The sequence below is a fragment of the Mixophyes fleayi genome, chromosome 4, assembly GCF_038048845.1.
Source record: "Mixophyes fleayi isolate aMixFle1 chromosome 4, aMixFle1.hap1, whole genome shotgun sequence".
Lineage (NCBI taxonomy): Eukaryota > Metazoa > Chordata > Amphibia > Anura > Limnodynastidae > Mixophyes > Mixophyes fleayi.
The window spans coordinates 209,359,837-209,387,277 of NC_134405.1; the positions used below are offsets into that span (position 1 = coordinate 209,359,837).

Here is a 27,441-nt window from a genome sequence, read left to right on the forward strand (position 1 = left end):
AATAAAATAAAACTGTAATAAAGTACTGTATAGTACAGTACTACCGCATAATAATAGTAAACTATAAAGACTATAGAGGAGGAAGAAAGTTATTTTTTAATGACAGCTACTTTGTTTTGTAGAATATGAAGTAATTCTCACTAAGTTTGCCTATGAGGTGCCATATTTCAAGTTACTATATAACTATTTGTAAAAGCATATTATGAAATAATACATCACCATTATAATATACAATATTAAATATTAACTAACTTAGCGCTGAACTTCATATGTACAGTAGCTTGCTTACTTTAATGTATAACATAATATAGCAAAACATGGTGTTGAATAATTGCTAGTAATGATTATATCATTCAGTAATCACCCATTCAATTGAAGTGACACCAAACATTGTAAAATAGAGGCACAGCTTGTTATGAGAGGCACTGAATGGGGAGAAAGGGGGAGCTGATGCAAAATACAAGGATCTGGGCCTTAATGGGGGCCCTGGCCTGTCTGTGTAGTGGGGGGCACCATGGCCTCTTACAGCGGCTATTGAAGAGGCCCCAAGAAGTTGCTGTAGTGGAACCCAAAATTCCTCTTGGTGGCCCTACTTGTTGTTTAAATTTTCTTATTTAAATCTTAAGGGTAGGGACACACTGGGTAACTAATTGTCCCCAAGAGAAGCATATACAGTACCCTTTAACCACATTCAAAGGGTCATGTCCACAGTGCCCAATCGACTGGCCACTTAATGTTCTATCATCGTAACAATTAAAACCCAGGTATAATAGCATAATAACCCCTCCAAGTCCGCCTCCCCAGCCAATTCCTGGGGTTTCCCACAAGTAAAACATACCGTCCCACCGTTTTTAAGGACAACTATTAAGCTCGCTTCCCTTAACCATAACAAAGACTGTGACAAACATTGAGTGCATCATCAGGTATCTCCATCTTATTTACCATCATGTATTCTTGTTCTATTTAATTTCATAACATTATCGGTATGCAATGTACGATACAGCATAATCAAGTAGTGATAAACAAAACATCCTACCTATAACCCTTTAAACCTATACTGAATGAACAGGGTTTTCTTCTAGAAAGAGAGGGCAGTGAGTACACATTCTGCTTTTATACCTGTGCACTAACCGGTCAGACATGATGCTGCTCACCCCTTCCTCCTTTCCTACTCCTTACTCACTCCCATTGCACTTAATCTCAACGGGACGCTACTGTGTCTCCTACATGCCACACCCTGGCTCTCCTTATCAGCTGCTACCTGCCTCTATTTAAACCTCGCTCTGGCGCCATTAGGGTGCCAGAGTAACAGGTTTCTGACCTAGTGTTCCTGGTTTCCCTGCTCTTAGTTTCCTGATTGTGCTTCCTGGTATTTGCTCTCTCATTGTGACCCGGCTTGGTGACCATTAATTTATCTGTGTGACCCATATTGTTCCCGCAACCTCGGCTTGTTGACCATTCCTCTGGATTCTCCCTGGTACCTTACATTCTCGATTGGCTTGACCCGGACCGTCTGACTCTTCTACACTACACCGGCAACTGGCTAGTAGGACCGCAACCTGCGTACCCTGTGCAGCAAAGTCCAAACCTCCTTGCGGGGCTCCCTGGTGAATACCAGGGTTACGTTAGACTCAGCACCTGCTAGTTCAGTAGTGCTAATACCGGTTAGTGTCCCGCTCATTGTAGTCTTCAATAGGCCTACAGCCCGGCAAAAACCTATAGGGCCTGGTTCATTAAGGAAAGTAAAGCAAATAAAAGGGAGTAACTTTGCACCTTGTTAAAACCATGTTGCATTGGAGGGGGATGTAAATTTAAATTGTGGGGATAGATTTATAGTTGGGGTAGGGCATGTCCTAGATCAATTGTACATTTCAGTGTAAAAATAAAGCTATCAAGTATTTGTGTGCTACATAATAAAACAGCCATCATTTAACTTGGGAAAATAATAAGCTAATGTGCACCCCTTTCACTGTAAAATGATTTGTCCAAAAGAAAACTTACTCCTTTTTTTTGCCTTACTTTCTATAATGAATCAGGCCCATATTGTTCATGAACACAAAGTATATCCTTTTACTTCAATTTTGCAGGTTGTATTTACAGAAGAAAGACTTTTTTGGTCAAAGTCATTCTGTAGACTTTTATTGCAGATTATTAACCAGTTGGTAGTTGTGGGCTTATTTCATGGTACCTCATACCAATGTATTGCATTGTACACATAAAGTTATTAAAATAACTAATTTAAAATAAAATACAAACATTAAATACATATATTGAAAATTCACTGAAATGTATACTGTTCCCGCACATCAGTCCCTTGTATACTTATGTAATTGAGGGCAAGCATGGATGGCTGCAAAATGTATCATTTTACCACTATTTTTGTTTTCTGTGCTCTGTTTGTAATTGTCATCTGTGTTTTATGTTCTTTCTTATGTTGTTTGTGTTAGTGTTTTTATGAGCGTTGTGGAGCAACTTTAGCCTGCACCCAGAGTAATGTTTATTTTAGAGTAAATATGAAATGTTTTGGTACATCAGGATGAATTAGCTGATTGAGGGAGGGATAATGCATTTTCAGCTGATTAATATATCTCAGATTAAATTTAGGCCATTAAAACCAAAGAAACACAACATGTGGGCTACTCAGCCTTACTACATAATAGTTAAATAGCAAAAGCACTGACTCATTCCAAAGTATGTAGAAAAGTAACATATATGTGATACAACAGGTAAGTATAGATTGAAGTTTTTTATCTAGTATGTAATTTATAACAAGTGTGTATACAGCTGATTGGTCCTGTTTTGCTTTTTTTTGTTAGGACTACATTCACTACACTCTCATTCACCAGACAATGATTCACAAGGACCTTCATTTTCTACTCCCTACCACCACATACAGTTTCCTACGGTCCATCAACCACTCACTTCCTCACCGTACCATGTTAATTCCGGATACTACTCACAAAAAGCCGAAGACTGGTGCTCCAATGGAATTTATGAGCTAAAACGGATTCCATCTGACAGCCTGTTTTCTATAGACACTGATATAGTGGACTTGCCACCAACCAAGAAGTCCAGGATTAGTCCCTGTGGTGGAAGGGTTAAAGGAGATGAATTGTGTGTTGTTTGTGGAGACAAAGCCTCGGGATACCATTATAATGCACTAACCTGTGAAGGATGCAAAGGTAAGAAAAACTGGTCTACATTATATATTACTACCTATTTTTACATGAGTCACTTAACTGGTGGCTTAACAATGATACCCACAATTAGCCAATGCTTTGTAATTCATATGGTTTGTTTATCTCCGAGTCTGTTTTGTTTCATCCCCGGTAAATATGTTTTTGTTCACAAGTTTTCTCAAGAGCCATGACTTACAATTTGTGACACCCATACCCCAGGCATAATTTAACTTTTTCTTTGGTTGCATTTAGCCAGAGGAACATCCGCCTCTCCCTATTGGAGGGTATGTAAATTATATGAACATCACAGAACCTTCCCAGCGCCTGGCTTTTTCCATTGGTATGTTTGTTGCGTGATTTGATGTAATCACTGTCAGAGCTGCAGGGAAGAATCTGTCTGTCTCTTTATACCTCATAATTTGTCAGATTAGTGGGTCTGACTGTTAGCGCTGTAGGCGACCCTCTTGGGTCTTTATTTAGCCAGAGGAGACTGCAACGATTCACACAAGACTATAATAGGTCTTTATTGATGGCTTCACCAACAGATTCAATATGAACCGGATTTAATATTTGTTGACAGACATAGTATTAGATCCAGTTTACATGGATCTGCTAGCCCTTAATCAGCTCTTCCTTGCTGTTTGTCTAGGTACATCTCTCTAATCTCTCTTTTATAGTAATTGACCAGGGCTTCCTGCTGCTCATTGTTCAGAAGGAAGTGTGTGTGCAAATGATCTGGTGTCAAGATTGGTCATAGTTTCTCAGGCCAAGATTGGTCATGGTTTCTCAGGCCAAGAATGGTCATGGTTTCTGGTTCTAATGGTTCTAATACCAAGCTTTTATTAGCAGCAGTGAGGTACAGCGATGGTTGCACATTCTGCAGCATGTGGGTTTGAAACTGAAGGACAAGATACATGAAAGTAGAGTAATATATTGAATATTAAAGTAGTGTTAAATTAGCACCATATTTTACAAAATGTCCTTTACGTTAAAAATGTTTCAAGTAAGTTGTAGTTTTCTGAGATGTTGTCAAACTAGTCCTTTTTGTAAAACAAAAAAGTATAAAGACGTTAGGGAAGTGTTTATTTTTAAAAATATGTTCTCAAATGCATTTTAATTTGAAAAAATAATTAAAATTTTCTGTTTTCAAATTACTTAGTTTTTCTTTTTAGTTTTGCTTTGTAGTTTTCAGAACAATTTTATAAAACGAGTTATTTTTGGTATAGGTAGTTTGTGTATGTATACTCTTTTGCTTTTTTTGAATAGAACATTTAGGCTACAGTAACATATTAAAAAAATATTAAATGGTCCAGGGATCAGAGTTTCCAAAAATGGCCAAATTTGAGTAGAAAATTTACAGGAGTTCATGGAAAGTAAACTTTTGCTCAATATACATTTTCATCTCGTTGTGATCAGTCATTGCCGTTGTTGTCTTTTGAAACCTTCTTGTTCTACTTACTCATATTATGACTCAGATTTTTTCGTCTTTTGCTGGGACAAAGGTTTCCTTCCTTGATTAGTTACAGTATGTCAGAACAATCATTATCAATGCTGTCGTTATTTAAATCTATAAAATGACACTGAAAAAGCACTGTATCTCAACCTCAATGACATTTTTCTCAGTTAAAGGACCACTAAAACTTAAACACAGGTTAAGGCAATGTAAAAAGACGTCTTGTAACATTCACACGTACTCTCATATAATGGCAGAAATTAAGATATTTACATATCCCGCAACCCAATTTTTGTAAGTCCTGAGTTGCGTGGGAAGAAGAGGGTGTAACCTCACAATCTGGTATGTGGCCTTAAGAATCTGGTGCTTGGTTTGGCAGACCTGGGCCTGAGTGGACAATGGGGTGTGACATAGAATGTCCTGATTGTTAAACTGAGAACATTAAGAGGTATGCAGGGGTGTAGCTAGCAATCACAGGGAGTCATAACTGTTGGGGCTGAGCAAGATAGCAATCACAGATAGTAATAACTCTGGGTAGAGCAGGATAGATCTATGTCTCTCCAATGCAGGCTTCCCTCCTGCATACCTACCAACATCTGAAAGAAAACATTTGGAACATAAAAATCTCTGACAATCAGCACCCATGATCCATCCAATCACCCAGAATAAACTCAACCACAAAACACTTTACAGGGGGCAACAGCTATACACTAATAAGCCACTTTTCCTTTTGGGAATTAGAATTGTCCCACAAAAATTGGGACCACTGGGAGACATGCCCTCTGCTATGTCACTTATTCTTACTGGTCAAGAACTCTCGTATAGTGCAGGAGGAGGGAGCTTATTTTGAGAAAGTCATTTACACAATGCAAGTACTATATTTCTGGCACAGGGTCAGGGGAAGTGCATTTGAGGTCTTTTATTCATGTTAAATTAAAATAAAAGGAGGAACAGACTTTTTACAGTATTTGGAAGTTAAAAATCTAGGGGGCAAATCCGCAATTCTATATGCTAGAAATGGTGACACAATAACTTTTTGCATTCTATATTTTGGATCTAAGGGATTCTAAGCACCTATATAACTCCTCAGTGCACACAGAGGTAGTCTTGGATGTTTATGAGAACTTAAAAGAGAGAATGAAGATGTGAGCACATAATATAGCAGTAAACATGTTGTATTATATTATCATCCTCACCATCATATGAAAATTCCAGTGCATAGGATACACCACAGCAAAGATGAGCGACATAGCATTTGGTCATCTCTGCACTAAAACTCTTTAGGTGCAGAAAGGACTAAATAACTGTTAACAGCAAGCGAGGAGGCATCCAATGGACAACATAGGTAGCCAGCTACTGAGTGCTAAGCTATGCTGTATTCAATGACTCCCATATACTGTTGCAGGAGGGATATACTTGCTCATGAGGGAACCTCACACAAAAATGGCTTTTTCATACCTAGTTATTTCTGTCTTTTTTTACTTGATCTTTAAATTTAAAACTGTACAGTTTTATTTTGTTACTCATTTTTAATACTCTACAATTCTGTGCTAATTGAGTGTCTATATCGTAGAGGCCCAACCGTTGAAGCTGGAGCCGGGCAGACGGCCACCTTTCCGGGGTGATTATGCACTGATGCTGGCTCCCCCCCCCCCATAGTTATACCCTGCACGCCAATTGCCCCCGCCATACCACTGCCACTGCGACAGAATAAATGAATAGCCAATATTAACATAAACAACTACAACATCTGTAAATATCATCATCATCATCATGCACGCATATCTAAAAAAACCTGCTGTGAACTGGAACCTTTTCAAAGGTATGTGTCCCTGTGCACCCGGAAGACTTCCCCTCCCTTTGGCCGTGAGCCGCGGTATTGCTCCACTGCAGCCACAGGGCAAACCGTTGTATCTGCCTGGAGCCACATCTGCACCGCATTAACGGACACTACCACATTCTTACGCAACAAGCCTGATCTGAGTAATTTATTGGATTGTGCTATTAACTCGCTGACTCTGAAAACCCCACTGTATGGCAAAATGAATGCAGTGGTAAACAGCGTTGTTTCCCGTTCGTCCCTGCATACTATGGGTGCTATCCTTACTAACTCCTTCAGCCTCTCTGCTGTCACTGGTTCCCGGGGTCCCCTATTTTTGTATGTACTAAGAATGCTTTGGTTATATCTGCTTCTCCCCTCAGCCATAAGAAAAATGCAATTCTGGCTAGTATTTTGCCAACACTGGCCTTCGAAGCCCTGGCTGTGTGTAGCTCACCCCGGAATGCCTAGAATATCTGTAGGGCTTCCTTACCACCTGATGATCTTCTGGTTATAACTGCTGCCATCTATCCCAAGCTGCACTATGAGTTCTGCATGTCTTTTGCGCCAAGGACTTTGCCTCAAGCTTGCCTAGACCGGGTTGACAATTTGCCAAAGATGGGAAGGGTATGGTAAGGCTTGTAGCTTCAGATGAGGAGCAACCTCCCTGAAGACCTCCCATTTCTGTCGCGAGAAACGCGAGAACGCATCAGCTATGGTATTAGGCTCACCCTGGACATGCTTTGCTCTGAATGTAATGTTCTGATGCAGGCACCTTGCAACTAGCCACCTAAGCAGCCTAATAACGGGGGAGATGATGCTGACCTATTGTTAATGCCTTGCACCACCCCCAGGTTGTCGCACCAGAACCTGATGTGCCTTTTCTCTAACCTCTTCCCCAAAATTTCTAACGCCACCACTTTTGGAAACAATTTCAGCGCAACTAGGTTCTTAGTGAGACTGCTAGCGACCCACTTTTCTGACAACAATTGTATGTACTATTCCCCCTGCATATATGCTCCAAAAACCTATTGTCCCTGCTTATTGTCCCTGCTGCGTCTTTGAACAGCTGCAGCTCACGGTAGGGCTGCTCTGTTGCGGGCCATAAAGGCACCCCATTAAACTTGTGTGGGAAATGATCCCATACCAACAGATCCTTTATGATCTCCCTACTAATGCGAATCCTGTTGTAGCTTTCTCCAGCCTCCTCTTAAAATATGCGGCACATTAGTATCATCCAGCAAGCAAAGTTCAGGAACCCCAGCAATGACTGCATCTGTTCTAGAGTGACTTTCCTAGCCTCTTTGCAATTTTATCCCTAATGACTGTTGGCTGCGCATTGATGGACTTTAGGTTTTTACTCGCTATTATTCGAAGAACTGACCTCCCAAGAATATTAAACCCTTCCCTAGATCCCGAACGAAGTAACTCTGCTTCATACCGCTTAAGATACATTTCCAGCAACGCCTGCATTCTGTCCAGTCTTATTGGACTAGTTGCCTTTGCTAGGCGCGCTTGCATCGGGTGAAGCACCTGGACGTCCCCCTATTTTCTCTACGCACTCTTTTGCAGTGTGACTTCCAAAATGTGCACGCATAAGTGAACTTGCATTGTGCCCCTGCACACTGAGTTTTGTTGAATGCCCAACACTTGAGTCTTTGCTGCCTTTGTAAACTAGGCCTCCCTACCCCTGACTTTGCTTACTCACCCCCTATTTCCATAGCTCCACTGCCTTGGGTGTTTAACCTGAGTTCTATGTCCCTTGACCCAAACTTAATTGGCTTCTGACCCTGCGACCTCAGCTGAAAGGCCTTGTCATATTTCCTCCAGACGGGCCCCTGGAACTTCTTATAGACTGAGTGGATAAAACTTGTATAATTTACCTTACTCATAGCCATCCCTGTGAAAGCCTCTAAGTAACATCCTGTGTAGACAAGCTTCCCGCTTAGACAATTATCCATCGTTTCATATGTATCAGCTTGCGCCACTCCTCTCTCACTAACTTTTTCTTTATGCTTTGGTCCTGCTTCTGTCAGGTGTATATATCTATAAATGTGCCTTTCTCAATGTCCCTCCTTGTTTGTTTTGGCACATGAACTGCAATTGTACCCAGATTGCAGCCTAAGGTTACCCCAGCCTGCTCAAAAGCTGTAGATTTATTTATTTATTTTATTTTTTATCGACGCCTACCCCAATTGATTTATAGTTGTATCCACCCCAAGACCTCTTAACCTATGCAACTTTCTCGCCCTCCTCAGCACGCACCACTGCTCCTTAAAAGCCTTATACGCTGCTTCACCATCAGAGTCAGTAGAACTATCTAACCCTGAGCTTCCGTCTACTCCATGTACATTACAGTGATCACCCATATTCCTATTATTAACGTTATCATGATTATTAGAATACTCACCAGTCCATGCTGATATGCTCATCTCTGCGCTGGTAGTGGCAACAGATGTTCTGTCTTTTTTCCGCACTGGTCCTGGTGTTGGTTGCTGCTGATGTTGTACCGCTGACTGGGCTGGATGTGGCACCTGGTGAGCGATTTTGCGATATTCTTCTCCTGCTGCGGTTCTAGACTTGACATCGGCATTCCCCCTGTGCAAGCTCTTATCTTGATGTGATTGTTATGAGCAGCGGCGGCTCTTTCACCTGTGTCCCGGCCGTTGCTATGGCAACCGGGACGTCATTTCCGGGCAATAGTCGGGATGCTGTAGTAGGTAGCTCCGCGTCCCAGCATTAGGTGCAGCCGGGCGCGTGCGCAATTATTTCAGGTGCCATCTATCAGCAGCCCCTGTGGCTGATTTCATTGCCTGCTCCCATTGGCCAGTATCTGTATATAAGGCAGGGAGTGCTTAGCCTCCCTGATGGTTATAGTTCCAGTTCCTGTGTCTTAGCCTGCTCCTGTGCTTTATACCTATGCTGCTATTTTGGATTTCCCCTGTATGACCCTTGGCTTCGTTTAAATTGGATTTGATTCTTGCCTTGACACTTCTCCTTGTTTGCTGCCAGCCATGACACCTTGCCTGACTCCGTCCAAGATACCTGCTTCGGACCTCAACCTCGGCTTGTTTCCTGACCTCGCTAAACCCTGCACCCCGCTACTCTGCGCTATGGTACATTCATACACCTGTACTACTGTGAGTATAAGACCTGGGGGCATCCGAGTACCTGTGAGCTCTACGGGAAAGGCGGCTGCTATAGGTGAAGAACTCCCCACCTGGTTCTACAGGTTGATGATAAGACCGTTAGCCGTAACAGTGATATGCGCTGATGTACCGCTAGCTGGTCTGGTTGACCGGCTTTGCGCTGCTGGAGTCCCAGTAGACTTGGCGATATCCTTCTGCTGCGGCGCTGGTCGTTGCACATGGCCGCCTGTGCATACTCTTATCTTGATTCGATGTGCGCTGATGTCTGGCCTGATGAGATCTGTCTTCCTGACATCTAGATGATGCTCGTGTTCTGTTGATCTGGCGTTGAGGTGAGGAGTGGCGATTGTGCTCCTTTGTCATTCTGCAGCTCCCATGTCGTTGCTTTCTCTGTTGTGGACTTCCATACTCCCTTGCTGGTCTTGACTGTGCCCTTTTTCATGCTGGTATCATGTGCTGCTGTGATCCCTTCTTCTGTCTGCTGGGTTTTACCTTCAGCAGCTTCTATCATATCAGCTTGGTCTTCCTTATCTGTTCTGTAGCTCCTCAGCATAATCTGCCCCTTGTCCATGTGAAATAGGTAGGGGGAGGAGGCAGCTGTGATCCCTTCTGCTGCTTGCTGGGTTTTTTCTTCATCTGCTTCAATCATATTAGCTGGGACTTCCTTATATGCCTGAGATGAATGCTGTGATGAGGGTATATTGTGTACCCATTCAGCTGTTACCCCATTAAGCTGCCTTCTTCCCCTGAGTCCTCATCATCTTCAGCCCCTTAACCCTGTGCAGTAGGTTGGGGAAGGGAGGACAGTTCACTCACCATGTGATGCTGGTCTGTGATATTTTCTGCTACTTGCTGGATTTGTCCTGCCTTTGCCTCCAACAAGATGCTTTGCTTCTACTTGGCTGCTCTCTGACCTACTGCTCTGCCTATAGTTGCACTCCTTCTCTTACTCACATGTGACCCATAGCCATTGGTGTGTAAATTTCATGCCTGACTGGGTTCCTGAATCTCAGCCAACACGATTAAATGCCTGGATGGGCTCCTCTGCCTTGTCGGACAGCTGCCTACAGTGTTTTCCTTGTTAATTTACAGGCATGTCTGCTGCTTCTATTCAAGTAATTGTGATTTTTCTGATCAGCAATGGCAATGGCTGTTGCTGCAATCTCCACTCGATACTTTTCCTTCTCTTCCTGCCACTGCAAGATCTTAACGTCCCCCACTTGGTTTTCCTAGTAAATCTCTCACTGGCCTTCTTAGTCCCCAGGTGCGAAAGGGGATGTGCCACCCTGCACGTCCCCACCCCACTTTTTGCTGCCTGTTTAATTGTATCAATCCTCCTTATCTGGCTCCGGTGCCAGTATGACCACTCAGCCCCATTTTAACATTGCCTCCTTAGGCAGCAAAATCATCAGACCCACCATTGTGTGTATGCTAGTAGTCTCCATTTAATAACTAACACTTTCAGTTGTAGATAATTTGGAAACAATGTGTTTTTTTTACAAATGAACATATTTATTATGGCAAGATAAATATAACAGTTTAAAGCAGCAAACTTGCCTGACCTTTACATCATTATTGATATGTACTATCAGGTAAGGTATGTAACAGTTTTGTCATTAACAGTAAAAGTTGAACCTTGGTGACCTATGAGCAAATAATGGTATTGTTAAATTTTACACATAGCTGTGCCCTAAAGTGGTATTCTCTTTATTGAAATACAATAGAATCACAAAATATAGAATACACCTGATAGAGGTTTATTCAAACGTTATATTCAGTATAGGAGAATGATATATTTTATTTAGTTTTAGTTAAAACAAGAGAAAGGGGTTTAACAATGCATTTTATATGAGAATTGACAGGCTGTGTAATAAAAGTTGCATATCCTGTTTTACCGCACACTTTTTGATGTTTCAGGCCCAGCAAGTTCTAATAAACATTAATTTCTAATGATAACATAATTGCATAGAGAAGCCATTTTGCATAACTGCAGACCTCTGCAAAGCAGGTAAATATTGCTTCTGGGGATTAGAGTTAGTAGAATGCTTATGTGAGCTCCTGTTTTGCACAATACTTTTTAAGGCCCCTATTTATGAAAGGGAGAAATGTGTGTTTCAGCTGGAACTAAGGTTTCTCCTCATCTATCAAGGCTCCCAAGCCTGTGAAAGCTATTGCCATGCATTACCGGTGCTAGCACTCACCGGGTCTCTCTGGTGAAGACTTCAAAACAAGTACTGCCACTGTCTTCCTATCGCTATCAACATCTTAGAATGGAGATATCATAGAATCTTACGATTGTTGTAATATTTGATGAAGATAAGCCTCTTTAACAGGAGAAATATAAAGTTGTTGCCAAAAATATTCGCACACTTGCATTTTCAAATAAACTCACAATTTCCTCTAAACAGAAGGCAAAGTTAACAACAGTATTTGTTTTTATTCTGAATTTAATATTCTATATACTTTTAATTAGAAAATGAAAGAAATGGCATTGACAAAATTATTGACATCCTAGTCTTAATATTTGGTAGTACAGCCTTTGGCCAAAATAACAGCAATCAACAGTTTTCTACAGCCCTGGATGAGCTTCCTACACCTCTCTACTGGCAGTTTGGTCCACTCTCCTTGTGCAAACTTCTCCAGTACTCCCAGATTTAATGGACGCCTTCTCTCATCTGCTGTACGCAGTTCTCTTCACAGTTGTTCTATGGGATTTAGAGCTGATTTATTGCTAGGCAGTTCAGAACAATCCAGTGTCTTATCTTGAACCATTCCTGAATGCTTTTTGAAGTATGTTTGGGGGTCATTGTCCTGCTGGAAGACCCATGACCTTTGATGAAGCTCTAGCTTTCTAACACTGGGTTGAATATTGTGCTCCAAAATGGCCTGGCAGTCTCCAGATTTCATGATGCCATTCACACATTCAAGCCACCCCCAGTGCCAGATGCAGCACAGCAACCCCAAAATATCAGTGAACCTCTTACATGTTTCAATGTAAGGAATGTGTTCTTTTCATTTTAGTTTTTGAGAACATGAGGATGAGGTTATTTACCGAAAAGCTCTAATTTGGTTTCATCTGCCCACAGTACATTCTCGTAGAAGGAATCTGGCTCGTTCAGGTATGTTTTGGCAAACACCAGTTGGGCTTTCTTACATCTCTCTCTCAGCAGTGGGACCCTCCATGTAACTCCCTTCCATTAAGTTGGTGATGGATGGTGCAAGTTGAAACTGTTGTACCTTGTGTTTGATGGGCAGATTAAATCTATTTGGTAGTTGATCAAAGTGCCTTCCCCACTATTTGAATGATTCTGTGCTGCAATCTTTGATCAAGCTTTCTATTTCCAGGGAAGCTGGCTACAGTTCCACAGACCTTAAACTTCCTAATAACATTATGTACTGTAGAAACAGGAACATCTAGGGGGTAAATGTATCAAGGTCCGATTTTTTCAGCGTGTTAAAATCTCGGCAAGTCGCCGCGATTTTTACCCTGATCTTCAAAATCGCTGGTCATCTCTGGTGCTTTGCTGCGATGTAAAACACTGCCATGTTAGCTAACTCTCCTCTGTTGTAGCAGCATGTTGTATAAATACATCACTGTTACACTGCCCTGTCATACTGCCGGAGCTCCGGCAGCTGTCAAAATTGTAAAAAATAGATCAAAGTTTAAAAAAAAAAGCGTGGGGTCCACCCTCTATTCAGTCTTAACCGTAGTGCTGCCAGACTACTGCTGGCTCCGTGAAAATCGGGGAAAAATTTTGAGTGGGGTCCCCCCTATTTTCACGGAAGCAGCACTAGGCAAACCAGCCGGGGTTGGTGGCACTATAGCAGGGGGACACGCGGCAGGGGTCCCCCTGCCATAATGACAGCCAACCCCAGGCTGTTCAGTGCTGGGCTGGATTCTATAGGGAGTGGGGTCCGCCGAAAAGGGACACCCAGTCCAGTGCTGATAGCACTAGGGCTCTTCCTCCGGCATTATGATAGGGCAGTGTAACAGTGATGTGTTTATACAACACAGCGTGTTGTATCTGGCGTGTTTTAAAGCAAACTCTCCTGAGTTTTCTTAATCGCAGCTTCATACATTTGAGAGCTGTATAACTGGTGTGGAAAACAGTCGGGAGTTTGATCTCTGGTGATTTTACATGAAATTTCAGCTTCATACATCTGCGAGTTTCAACTCTCCCGAGAAAATTTCTGGATTTGCAAAATCGGACCTTGATACATTTACCCCAAGGTCTTTGGAGATTGATTTGTAGCCTTTATATTGTTCATGTTTAGCTTCAATATTCTGTCTTATCTACTCAGACAATTTTCTGGCTTTCTTTCTTTTCTCCATGCTCATTGCAGTATACACAGTGACACAAAACAGGAGAATGAGTCATTGTCACACATCGGAGTCTGGCTGTAACTTTTGAAACCCGCTGTCCAGAGCGCTCCGTCTGCTCTCCCCTCCGTTCCAGTCATAGAACCCTGTGCCACAATCCTACAACAGGAGGTGCATGGCCTTTAAGAACTTTGAACCTGTGGTCATGTGACTGCTGACCTGAGGCCTGCCCTATTCATCAACTCAGCTATTTAAACCTGGTCCTGTGCTCCAACAGTCCTGTGCATCTTGTGGCTGATTTCTTTGTATTCTGGCCTGTGTCATTTATGACCTCTCTTCTGCCTGTTGTTTGGTTCTGCTTATGTTCCTGATTGTTGCTGACCTGGCTTGTTTTGACACTGATTTAGCACTCTGCACAAGGAATCATTTTGTCAAACACTATTTATCTAATAAATTAGTCTAAAAAGAGAGTTCTCTCTCTAAATATTACCTTACCCTATAAATTACTCTTATAGTAAAATGATATGAACTATTTCTTACAATTAAACATATACAATAGTTTTCTAGTCAAAGAAGCATACTATTTCAATTTGGGACCTTGGGCACTCTGTATTCCACAGTTTTTTTTTGGAATTACAGAAGTTAAATTTTTGGAATTGCTTGAACTATCGTTCTCGAAATATTAAGTGTTAGTCTCTGCTTGCTTTTATTTAATGTTTAGTATAGATGCAGTTCACCTGACCAGGACTCAGATGTTACTTTTATAAGTTTTTGTAGATGTAGTGTATATGTTTTTAAATGGCTTTGCGGGTGTCCTGATATATTTTTTTTGAAGTGGCTCTTTTTTGTAATACTTTATTTTGATTGGTTCAACTGGTAGGGTTACAATACAGTAGTAATAAGAATTGTCAGTAGACCATTTTTAACAATGTCATATACAATAGAAGGTAGGTGGGGGAGATACAGGACTAGTAAGGAGACAGTGCACTCTACATTTATATTGAAAAGCAGAAGAAGGTGCCTAATATGGTAGAGTGTCCAGGAGGATGAGCTTCTAAAGTGAAGCTTGTGGGGGAAAGAACTTTGCATTGTATGTGGGCCCGGATGAATGGACATGGGTTAGAGGAGGAGGACTGGGAACTACTCTTTGTGAAGAGTAATGCATATAATAGGTACATTTCTTTATTGCTGCTGTACGCCATACTCGAGTGAGTTTTCTTCAAGTTTTTGTTGTGGCTAAAATGTGTGAAGTCAATTTCTTGGAGAGTTGGAAAGGTTCTGGGGGATATAGCTCTGGAGAAATTTCCATGGTCCTTACTACCGGGACTGTGAATAAGCTATTCAGAAGGCTGTAGATTTTATCCTGAAAGTGGGCTATCCTAAAGCATGCCCACCAGATGTGGACGGGGTAGTTTCTCCAGCAGTTGCGTGAGACAGAAGGGAAAATCCTACCATACCTCACTGGAGTATAATACAACCTATAGTATATTATGTAGCGTCTCCTTAATCCTATTGTAGATGGAGCTTTTAGAGATTCAGAGTCCCATGTCTTCCCAAACTTCTTCATCTGGTAGGGGACCAATATTCCTTTCTCATTACCATATATTTGAGATATCTCTCCTTGACACATAGGATAGTGTCTGCAGATGTGATATATCAGAAAATCTGACAGGAGGAAGAGAGTGTAGGAAGTAACTTATTTGGAAGTATTCACATCGGCTTAACATATTGGAGGAGGACTTTTGTAGGAGTTCAGTAAGTGGCAGTCATTGGTCCTGTTTAGAGAAATATTTAGGAAAGTTAGGGTCTGTTGGGAAATCAGGATTGCCCAGATAGTAGTGATAGGGGAAATAGATGTTAAGTTTTAGTGAGTATAAGTCCCATATTTTAGTTGAGAATTTTAGTGTTGGAAGTAATTTTGAAAGGTGGTCTATGCTTTTTGCGGAGTCCCATGGAGGAGTTAGGTCAGGCCAGTTCAGAGGCACAATCTCTGATCACCAGATATCACCATGGCAACACTGCTTCAACCTATTCAACTTTATTACAAACAACCTATACTTTAAACATCTGACATATATCTACAATATTTACCTAAAACACAATGACTTCATTAAACATTCCTATATGATTCATTAACATTATCCATTCTTATTTTTTTATACACTAAAACATATTTGTAGGACAACACAGGGCACTCTGTTATTATTATTATAAATAATATTTGTATTTTATTTTATTATTAACATGTATTTATCTAGCACCAGCATACTCTGCAGCACTTTACAATTAGGAAAAACAAAGTAATCAAAAAGGACATATTGGTAGGGTATTAGCAGACAGCTAAGAAAGCCCTGCTCGCAAGCTTACACTCTATAGGAAGATAGAAGTTTGGTACATTATGGGTCACATTGAGAAAATAAGAGCAGCACTTGAAATTTAATGTTGCCTATTACTGATGTAGAATTGCTTGGTGAGGTTAAGAATGTTATTCTGAAGTTTGATATGTTTGGCTAAAGAGGTGAGTTTTTAGGGATTACTTGGTGGCATGGGGAAAGTCTTGCTGTACAAGGGAAAAAAAATTCCACAGAGTGGGTGCAGACAAGTCTTGTAATGGAGAATGGGAGCTAGTAAGGTGTGAGGGTGAGAGGTGCAGATCGTGGGCAAAGTATTCGCTGGCATTGCCTTTTGAATGTCGACATTGTGACTGTCAACTTTACTACCTGTTGACAGTCACAACATCCACATTTTAAGCATGTCGACAGACTGAATGTGTCAACATCCAGACAAGTCACCCTTTTGGTGTCGACAGTCATTGACAGATTCACAGTCGCCAGAACATACCCAACTCATATTTAACAGATATCTTTGCTATATTATATGAAGTTGTGACTATCTATTTGCATTACTTGGCTGACATTTATGTATGCACTGTGACAGGAAAGAATATTCCTATTGGATTTTTAAAGGGGAAAAAAGATGTTTGTGTTTCATTTCTCTTAATAGAATTAAATTGTATTTGTAATTTGTAGTTGCATTTAATTTTACTTTATGAGGTAATAGCGACTTTTGCATTTATTTATAACGCCGTTAAAACAGTATTCTCTGTTGTGTATAGAACACTTTAGTACATTATTATTTTGTGTACAAACAGGATAATGTGACTGTATAATTTTCTGCTACCTGTTAAGCCACATCTCCATGCTAGAAGAAGAAAAGAAAACCACATTGGATGTTGTCACCAACCTCTATCACAAAAATTACCATTGTCATGAATAAATACTAAAATATTTTAATAACATCTCACAATATTAAAAACAGATAATACAACAATGAATTGCTATGCCAAAGATCAACAAAGATTCACTGCTGTGTATAACTCATCATATCAACATGCTGGAGGAATAGATGTAAAATATGAACTATATCAGTCAATATGTTGCTGGATTTCTGTAAATTATATGAAGGAAATGATATAAAATGAATCAATCCCAAGTGGATAGAAAACAGTACACACCATTCATAAAAACCTTTTTTTTTTCCTTTGGAAAATTGTTTATAGCAGCCAATGTGTTCTGGCACAATAATTAGCTGATTAGCTTCCTGAATAATGGTGTCGATTTCAACCAACTTATGTTTGTCTCTACCAAGAGGCATAAGCTATGAGACAGTGATGATTCTCTATGCTGAAAATGTTATACCAGTCCGGGGAAGCCTTAGATTCACTCCGATTTGCAAATAATATAATTGTTCCTCCTGTGTAAGTGGCTGATCGATCACTGTCCGTGTTTCACAAGATACTAAAAGTCTCACATATAGCAAAACTTGTGGGGAAACATATACACATGTCCAGATTTAACACCGTCCACAAGTGAACATTATAGCTCACTGTGAGATGGTTTTAACAGCGGAACTTCACCTGCCGGCTTGGTCGTGAATTGTGCAGCATATAAAAAGTTGTTAATACTTTTCTTTCATATGAGAGAACTAATAATCTATTGGTAAATAGAAAGATAATTGTAACAGCGGAAAAACAAGTGAATCATTCAACATATAATGACGTATTAGTAACTCCATGTTACTTATGTCATATGAGGAAACTGTTGATCTCTTGGAAATATGTTCGATGAACAATTAAAAATGTACGCATTTCATTACCATTCAGTGATTTCCTCTGAGGTAAGTATTCACCTATATTCAAATGCACTCAGAATGCAAGAACAGCAAGTGTCCCATACTCATCTGCTGAGTCTCTTTAAATAATTGCACAATCAAAAGCGGCTGTGTTAACCAGCTGCTGCATTCATTCAAAGTGAACACTATATATCAGATTTGTTAGTGAAAAACACAAATGCTAACCATATGTGCATATACAGTTAATAAAAAACTAATTCATCTTATGTAAGGAGACAGTCCTATTCGACATTTCTGCGAACCAAAATAAAAGATGATTTGATTCATAGTACACTTTTCGTCAAATTTCCTACATAAGACCAATGTTCTTCAGGGCCACAAAAAAATATATCATAAGCATGAAATTTATACCCATCATTGACAGAGAACTTGTACAAAAGTTCAAAAATGTATCTGTATATATTGAATAACATAATCATTAAAGTGTTGAAAAAATATTTATACACCTGACCCCAGGATAGAACTCCATATTGCCACATCAAGCACAGTTAAGTTCACTTGTCATTAGTCTAATGAGCTACCAAAGGATCACTGTAAAAGATATAGAGTAAAAAAATATAATTACATAATACCATTACGTTCTAGATTCGACTGTAATTGGGAACAAAATGTTTCAATGTATTGAGGGAATGAATCCAAAATACTTCTTTTTTTTTTCTGCTAGGAATTTCGATACCAAAATACTTCTTAATGACATCATCTTTTAAATCTGTCCCCGTCGCGATGTGCGGAACCAATAAATTCAATGACCAAAACTTCTAGGCAACTAGCATCTCCATTGTGTTGATTTGAAAAATGACATGATACACTACGCAAAGGATATTATTTAATATTATTCATAATATTTCTTCTGTTTTCCATGAATCTGGTTTTTAGGGGTCCAGTTGTTCTTTCTACATAAAGCAGCTGACAGCTGGATCTAAGCTTGTATATAACGTACTTGGTGTTACAATTAATAAACCCCTTAACACAAAATGTTTACATTTCCCTGTGCAAGTTCTTTAGTTTTATTCAACATATGGCCACATGTCCTACATATCTGGACATTTGAAACATCCCACTGGTTTCTTAAGGAGCCAAACTTCATTAGACTGTCCCATTGTATTGTTTGGGTCTCAATAAACTAGGTGCTATTAATCTTTTTATATTTGAACCTTTTTTCTTGGGTTTAAGTGGAAAGATGGATTTTAAAGTGGGATCTTATTTTAAAATTACATCATTTTTCTTAATTATTCCCATGATTTCTTATTGTATCTTGAAATAAAGGCTTGCTAATAAGAGTTATTAATACACTTTTCCTCTAGACCCAAATCTATAGCCGATTTATTTGCTGTATATTTTTAGATGTTTTGTGAATGTCACCCAATTTTTAAATGCTACAATTTTCCCTCTCAATCAAATTCACCTCCTCTAAAACCTTGTTAAGCACATACTTCAGTTAACCTTGCCTATACCTTTGAAGTTTTGAAGTAGCTCCTTGGTTTGCGCCTGAAAAGCTCCTTCTGTGGAAAAGTTGCATTTTAATGTTAGCAACTTGCCCTTAGGGATGTTATTTTTCTAAGGATAAAATGAGCACTATCATAGTGTACATAGTTGGCAACATCCTCAAGGAGAGGTTACGAAAATCAATAGAAGAACGGTGAAACTGGTGAGAAAAGTTTAAATTGTATTCATTATTATCAAGTGACTGAACAAAAGAAAATGCTCATGTTTCACCCCCACTCCAAATAATAAAGAAACCATCAATATATTGACCATAGATGACCAGTTCTGCCTGAACATGCCACCCCACACATAAGTAGAATTAGAGTCACTCATGTAGAAGTTGACCTAGCTGGGGCAAAGCGGGTCCCCATGGCTGTCCCCATCACCTGTAAATACAAAGAGTGATCAAATATGAAATAACTATGTGCAAAAATGAAATTTATAGAATCTATATTAAACTGTCGGGGTGCTTCCATCAGAGTAGAATGCCTATATAGAACTCTTTCTATAACCTTAACGCCAAATGTGTAGGAATATTACTAATATGCCTAGTGCAAATCAAGAATGTGCATCTATCTGTGAACTGTAGTGGGGTTGTGTCTGCTTCTGTACAAAAATTTTGGGCCTACTTATGTACTGTAATTTGCACAATGAAGGCTATTGCTTCTGGCTAGTAATGTACAGCCTTCAGGACAAATCTAATGCTCTTTAGAAAATTATTGATGATCGCCCACAAACTAAAAAGTCTATTGTACAGCTTATTTCTATGTAAGCAAACTTTGCAGTAGTAACCATCTAATTTCATAATAGTCACAGATGTACACACAACTATATACAATTATGTTAAATATAGACTAAAAGGGCAATCATTGAAGCAGTTAGTAGAAGGGTGAAGACATGATGCGATATATATACCGCCTGTCTTAAAATAGATAAGGTACTTAGCTTGCATCATGGTTGTTATACCACATGGCCCTGCTTATATAATCAGTTTGTAGTTAGTAGTGGTCAGTAGATGCGTGATACAAAATATATGTTAAATATGATGTCAGTGATTCTTTTAATTATGCTATTTTAAAGTTGTGTTAGTTTTTATTTAAGACTATGTTAGTTGTGCTGTACTTCTATAGAATATGCCATTTGGGGTTCCAATGACAAAGTCCAGTAGTAGTTTGCAGTGCCACTTTATATGTCACAAAAACCAATTTAGCAGAAATAACAGCTTCAGTACCTGGATTTTGAATCTTGCATTAAGTATATCTGTTTTCATCCTGCAGGGTTTTTCAGAAGAAGTATTACCAAAAATGCCACTTACAAATGTAAGAATGGAGGCAACTGTGAAATGGACATGTACATGCGGAGGAAGTGCCAAGAGTGTCGTCTGCGGAAATGTAAAGAGATGGGGATGCTGGCCGAGTGTAAGTACAGTCCAATATTTTCTGCTTGCTCTCTATTAATATTGTAGTCCTGTCCTATTATTTCCATCTAGTTATTGAAGTTGATAAATGTTTACACTATGCAGATTATAACAAATGTCATTAAGGTGATAAGTGATTATTTGAAAACGTTTATTGAATGTGATAATGTTATCATTAATACAGTATCTTGTTGTATACAAAGATATAGTGGTAACTGAATTGGTATGTTCTTGATTTCCAGATAAGACAGGGCTAAGATAAATAAGAGTAACTGCAGAAATTACAGTAGCTAATTACCTTTTATTTTTAATATATTGAAGGTTTTAGAAACGGTAGAAAAAGAATAAATAAAAAGAAAAGAATGAAAGTAAGGTTTAGGCAAAAGTTAAGATAGGTAAGGTGAGTCTGGAGTCTATGTTTTTTTATATATTGCTGTAAAACAATAGGACTAGAAAGCCATTTCATTAAACACATGTAAATGTAAATGAGGCTCAAAGTCCCCAGATTTGTTCAAAGGTTTGCGGAGAAGTGGCATTATGTGGTCACTATTTATAATATTCTCCTTCATTACTGTTATTGAGCCAAAAGGGTTTCCATTTTGTGCTTAGATGGAGTTTTCCATGCATTGTAAATGACCTTATTTTTATTCATACTTGCCTACTTGAAATCCCGGAGAGGAGGTCAATTTAAAAATACAGGGGGGCATGGTGCCAAAATCGTGTTATTTTGGCCATGCCCCCACTGTGAAATCCTGTGATTGTGTCTTTGTACTTCAGGGGCGGGACTGTGGTGACACGATGGCCAGTCACCGTGGCCAATCACATCATTGAGGCACACAAACTAGGGAAGTGGGCGGAATTCGGGAGAAAGGCCCCTGAACATTCCAGGAGAATAGGCAATTATGTTTTTATTCCTACAACTGACCTGGGATATCTTTAATGTATTTTCTTAGCCCACTGAGTGTTGCTTTCTATATTTATACATATTATGTGTTTATGGCACACTGACACTGTAGTGGGAAAAGAACTGTGGTTCTCAGCATTTGTGCAAAAGATTATACAGACAGATATCTGTTTAAGGTGGACATTGAGGGTCTCATTTATTAAGGCACGCAAAACTAATGTATTGTGCATGTTTTTAAAACCTGTGAATCGGGCATACGCATGTCAGTATTCAACAAGGAGAGGATCTAAAAGATACGCCTGTTGTTGAAAACAGGGCTAGGTGCGCTCTGCTCTAACAGACAAGACACTGCAGGACACATCCAATACCTATGTGGAATATAATGTCCCAAAAGAATGCGCACAAAAAAACTATTAATGTCACCTGTTAATAGTATAGTTTATACATTTATGAGGATGTTATGTATGTCTACCATACATAAAATGCATTTTTACAGTTGTTCTTGATTTCTAGCATACATACACAGCCGTCACGTATCTTCGAGATGTTCAAAGTTTGAATCAGACGTTGCTTGCACTTGAGCTTGGCATTCCCCTCCACAATTCACCCAGGAAATCATAGGCTGCAATAAGGGACCTTAGCGCTTGAAGATGAATTTGACGTTGCTGGGTTCACAGTCATGTGGTCTAGCTCTGGGCATGTGCAGAGCGATTTTACGCAAAATACGGCATCTACCGGCATTTACGTTCCTTAGTGAATCAGGCCCTGAGGGATTTCCTTGATTTTATAAAAATCAGAGAATCAAAAAATCAGTATATATATTTTAACTGTTAACTTCCTGAATATACTTTTAGTTTTTTTTTTACTCATGATTGATTGATGGTTTTCTAATTTTGCAACTGTTTAAAGCAGCCAGTAAGCAGTAGCTGTACTTAAATCAATAGGGCAGCACGGTAGCATAGTGGTTAGCACTCCTGCTTTACAGTACTGGGGTCATGAGTTCAATTCCTGACCATGGCCTTATCTGTGAGGAGTTTGTATGTTCTCCCCGTGTTTGTGTGGGTTTCCTCCAGGTGCTCCGGTTTCCTCCCACATTCCAAAAACATACTGGTAGGTTAATTGGCTGCTATCAAATTGACCCTAGTCTCTCTACCTCTGTGTGTGTGTGTGTGTGTGTATGTTAGGGAATTTAGACTGTAAGCCCCAATGGGGCAGGGACTGATGTGAGTGAGTTCTCTGTACAGCGCTGCGGAATTAGTGGCGCTATATAAATAAATGGTGATGATGATGATGAAGACATATTTAAACATCCAGGTTTGCACCTATTATGCATCCTTTCTCAAAAAATGCTAATTGCTTTAAGTGAAAGTCTATTGTCATCACTTTGCAATATTTTAGCACTGTGCTCAACTTGCCAACACAGACAAAGACACCTTACACGTATTTTATTTTTTACACAGCCTTTTTATGTTTTTCTGTATGTGCCTTAATTCTGAATCAAGCTTTCCATAACTTGAATAAAGCCAAATGTATATACAAAAATATATGGACTTATCTGTCCCCAAGAAAAAATCAAAAGATGAACTCTGACAGACGTCAATTAAAAATATAAATAAATATAATTTTAATAAAGAAAAAAATAAACAATATAAAACCACAAGCATAAAAATAATAAAATAGACATGCTTAAGAACCCAAAGGATATATTATCTCACATCAATTATAGGACTGTTAACAATCTATAGAGAAAATGCGCATGAAAAAAAAGGTACATGTTAATTATACAGTTGTCATTATAATTAACTAGCACCATTTCCACTTGAACTGCTGCTTTAAGCCTATTGCTGTCTCGCTCAAATCACTTTTCTGTGCCATTTCTGTTCAAATGAAAAGTTGATGCTTGCTAAGCATTCTAGCAAAGCACTTTATTAAATAAGCGAATAGCAGCAAGTGCTTTATCACAATGATTACTTCACAGAAACACCAGTCCAATCCTTTGTAAGTAGGCCCTTTGGTCCTCCTTGACTTCATGTCTCATGTGTTCAACAAGTAGCCAAACACAGCTCATTGTTAGTCTATATTAGAGATGGTCACTGACCCCCCGTGTTTTGGTTTTGGATTCGGTTTTGGATCTGGATTACCGTCGTGTTTTGGTTTTGGTTTTGGTTTTGCAAAACCGCCATTGCGTGTTTTGGTTTTGGTTTTGGTTTTGTTTGGTTTTGTTTTGCTATTTTTTTGGAAAATCCATGTTTTTGGGCCTAAATTAACCCAATTTAGTGCTCCAACTGTTTTAGAGACAAGTAATCTAATTGTTGAGGTAATAAATCATCCAAAAAAACAGTTTAATTCTTAGTTGGTAGGCCTTCATTTATTCTACACACAAAACAGATTGTCTTCCTCTCCATCTATGCATATTGGCAATGCAGCCATCGTCTTTGGATGTATATTACACCCTACACTTATAGTTAAATATGTAAAGAAATGGAAAAAGACAGTTTGCTTTCTGTCTCTATAGGCCCCCTCCACTTTTTTAAAAAAACTAAAAATTCAGCCATTATAGACTGTACAATATTAATTGACATGGAGAAAGCCAGTTTGGTTTCTGTCTCTCTAGGCCCCCCTCCACTTGTATAAAATACCAAAAAATCCAGCCGTTATAGACTGTACAATATTAATTGACATGGAGAAAGCCAGTTTGGTTTCTGTCTCTCTAGGCCCCCCTCCACTTGTATAAAATACTAATAAATTCAGCCGTTATATACTGTACAATATAAATTGAAATGGACAAAGGCAGTTTGGTATCTGTCTGCATCAGATCCTCTCTCCACTAGGAGTAAAATAGAAAACTATTCAGCCGTTATATAATCTAAATTATAAATAGAAATTGAGAAAGGCAATTTGGTATCTGTCTGCATCATAATCATCAACATCATCATTAGCGCCCTCGTTGCCTACACAAATCTCCCCCTCATCCTCTACTCATTCCAAAGTGGCATCCTCAATTTGGGTATCACCGGCTACACTCGGGCTATTAAGGCACACATCAGCAGAATGCTCACGATTAGACATCCCACTGTTGGATGGACTCTCCACAGGGATTGTTGTCATTTGTGAATCAGAGCAAATATTCTCCTGTAATGCCTCACTGTTATCTTGCAGCTCGGCTTTGACGCGTAACAGTAGTTGTGCACCAATTGTAGGCTGGGTAACTTTTTGGGATCTGCCACTAATAGCCAAAGGTGAAGGCCTCATTCTCTCTTTGCCACTGCGTGTGTAGAATGGCATGCTTGCAATTTTTTTTTTATCGTCACTTAACTTTTGCTCAGCTACACTTCTTTTTCGCTTCAATACAGTAAATTTTTTTTTGGTTTTTGTTTTTTGAACTAATTTGGAAACACTCTGTTGTTTGACATCGCTTTGGCCAGATGACGTACTGGGAACACTAACATCAGGACTGGTGACAGAACCTGGTTGCTCATTCAGATCATATGTGGACTGCTTTGAATCAATTCTGAGCGCTAACCACTGGGGAGTGCTAAAAATTATTTGGTAGATACTGCTGACAGATATGACTTTTGACAGCCAGAAATATTAATGCACAATTAGGGAGGACACCCCAAAAGCACTGAGGAGTGCTAAAAATTATTTAGTAGATACTGCTGACAGATATGACTTTTGACAGCCAGAAATATTAATGCACAATTAGGGAGGACACCCCAAAAGCACTGAGGAGTGCTAAAAATTATTTAGTAGATACTGCTGACAGTTATGACTTTTGACAGCCAGAAATATTAATGCACAATTAGGGAGGACACCCCAAAAGCACTGAGGAGTGCTAAAAATTATTTAGTAGATACTGCTGACAGATATGACTTTTGACAGCCAGAAATATTAATGCACAATTAGGGAGGACACCCCAAAAGCACTGAGGAGTGCTAAAAATTATTTGGTAGATACTGCTGACAGATATGACTTTTGACAGCCAGAAATATTTATGCACAATTATGGGGGACACCCCAAAAGCGCTGGGGAGTGCCAAATATTAAGAAAAAATAATAAACCTCTATCCTCCTCTCTTCTCTAGCAATTTTGGTTAGAGCAATTGCAAGAACAATATTGTATTCTCTGTCCCTGCTTTAATCAGCCTATGACTACACCCTACTCTCTCCCTCTGTCAAATGGCGATGGATTGCTGTGGAGGCGTGTATTTATAAAGTTGAAGTATCGCGAGAACCGAGCCCCGAGATCCGACGACGTCACGATGACGTTCGGCCTCGATTTGGATTCGGAACGGGTGGGAGAGTACCGAGCTGCTCAGCTCGGTACTCGGATACCCGAAGTTCGGGTGGGTTCGGTTCTCGGAGAACCGGACCCGCCCATCTCTTGTCTATATGCAGCTTTATGGTGTGGAATGTGAAACATTAATAACATGGATGTAAGTTAGAGTAAAATGTTTGACCATTTAAAAGGTACCTCCACTCAAGTGTGATAAAAATGATTTTGCCTAATTAAAGCCATTATGCTGGGCACCACAACTTAAAGCTGTAGCCATTTTTCCAGGCCTCCTCCATTCCTCTTATAGCCCTTTGTTATGGGGACAGCTTTGGGGATGGTCACCTTAGTAAAATCTAGGTGTTGTGAATAACATGCCTCAGCATTTGTAACCATGGAAACAAACTATGTTTATTAGTATACCTTTAATCCAGGGTGTGCAGGAAACTTGTATTTCCTGCAAGCAAAAACTTGGTCAAGCATATGGACAGGATTGAGGCGTTCAGAATATGCCTTGGAGCGGCTAACTATGAGCTGTGTACTGCATGCAGTCCATACTGTATGTGGAATAGAAATAATTATCCTCTATGGAGACTTATCAACAGAGCGCTCTGACAAGCACTGACTGCAGGAAATTACAGAGAGTGCAGTTTTGTTTAAGCAAGCAAAGGATTGATTCCCATTATTACAAACATTATAAGCCCCATTAAATGGTGGTCTTGTAAACAATTTTGCAGTTTTTAGTGTACTGTTTTATGATAAATATTGTTCCTCTGCGACTGAATGCTATACTACATATAAATAAAATCAAATGAAAACATGTTCTTGTCTTGTCTCATGTAATCAAAGGCTTTCATGCAAATCTATATTTTTGGCAAGGGTTTTGCATGCAAAAAAATGTATTCTTTTCCTTGGCACTATTTTTTTAAAAAAAGTGTGGAGTCACAATTTAATGTTATTAGACAATATTGATGTCAATAATGAAACTTACTGATAATTTAGAAAGTGCATTGTTTATTTGGATATATATATTCCTATGTAACTTAGGAAGTAGATTGTTTTCCTTATAGTTACTAAACATATATTCAGCGTATTTCACTGAGCTGTTGCTATGATGGCACACAGTGGTGGAAGTGAAAATTTAGAGGTAGGAGTATGGAAATTTAGAAGTGGCGGTATGAAAAATGTAATGGGAATTTAACTGATTGGAATGTGATAGATTTACAGTAAAGGCAGTAGGAGAATTGGCGG

General features: G+C 39.4%; 1 protein-coding gene across 1 annotated transcript in view; it reads left to right on the forward strand.

Annotated features, from left to right (window-relative positions):
• The window catches only part of NR1H4 (nuclear receptor subfamily 1 group H member 4), a 95,946-nt gene that overhangs the window by 24,084 nt on the left and 44,421 nt on the right, over positions 1 to 27,441 (forward strand). The window contains exons 3-4 of the mRNA XM_075209243.1: positions 2,817 to 3,182; positions 20,875 to 21,015. Of these exons, the coding sequence (XP_075065344.1) occupies positions 2,817 to 3,182; positions 20,875 to 21,015 (507 nt within the window). The remainder of the gene's footprint in view (positions 1 to 2,816; positions 3,183 to 20,874; positions 21,016 to 27,441) is intronic.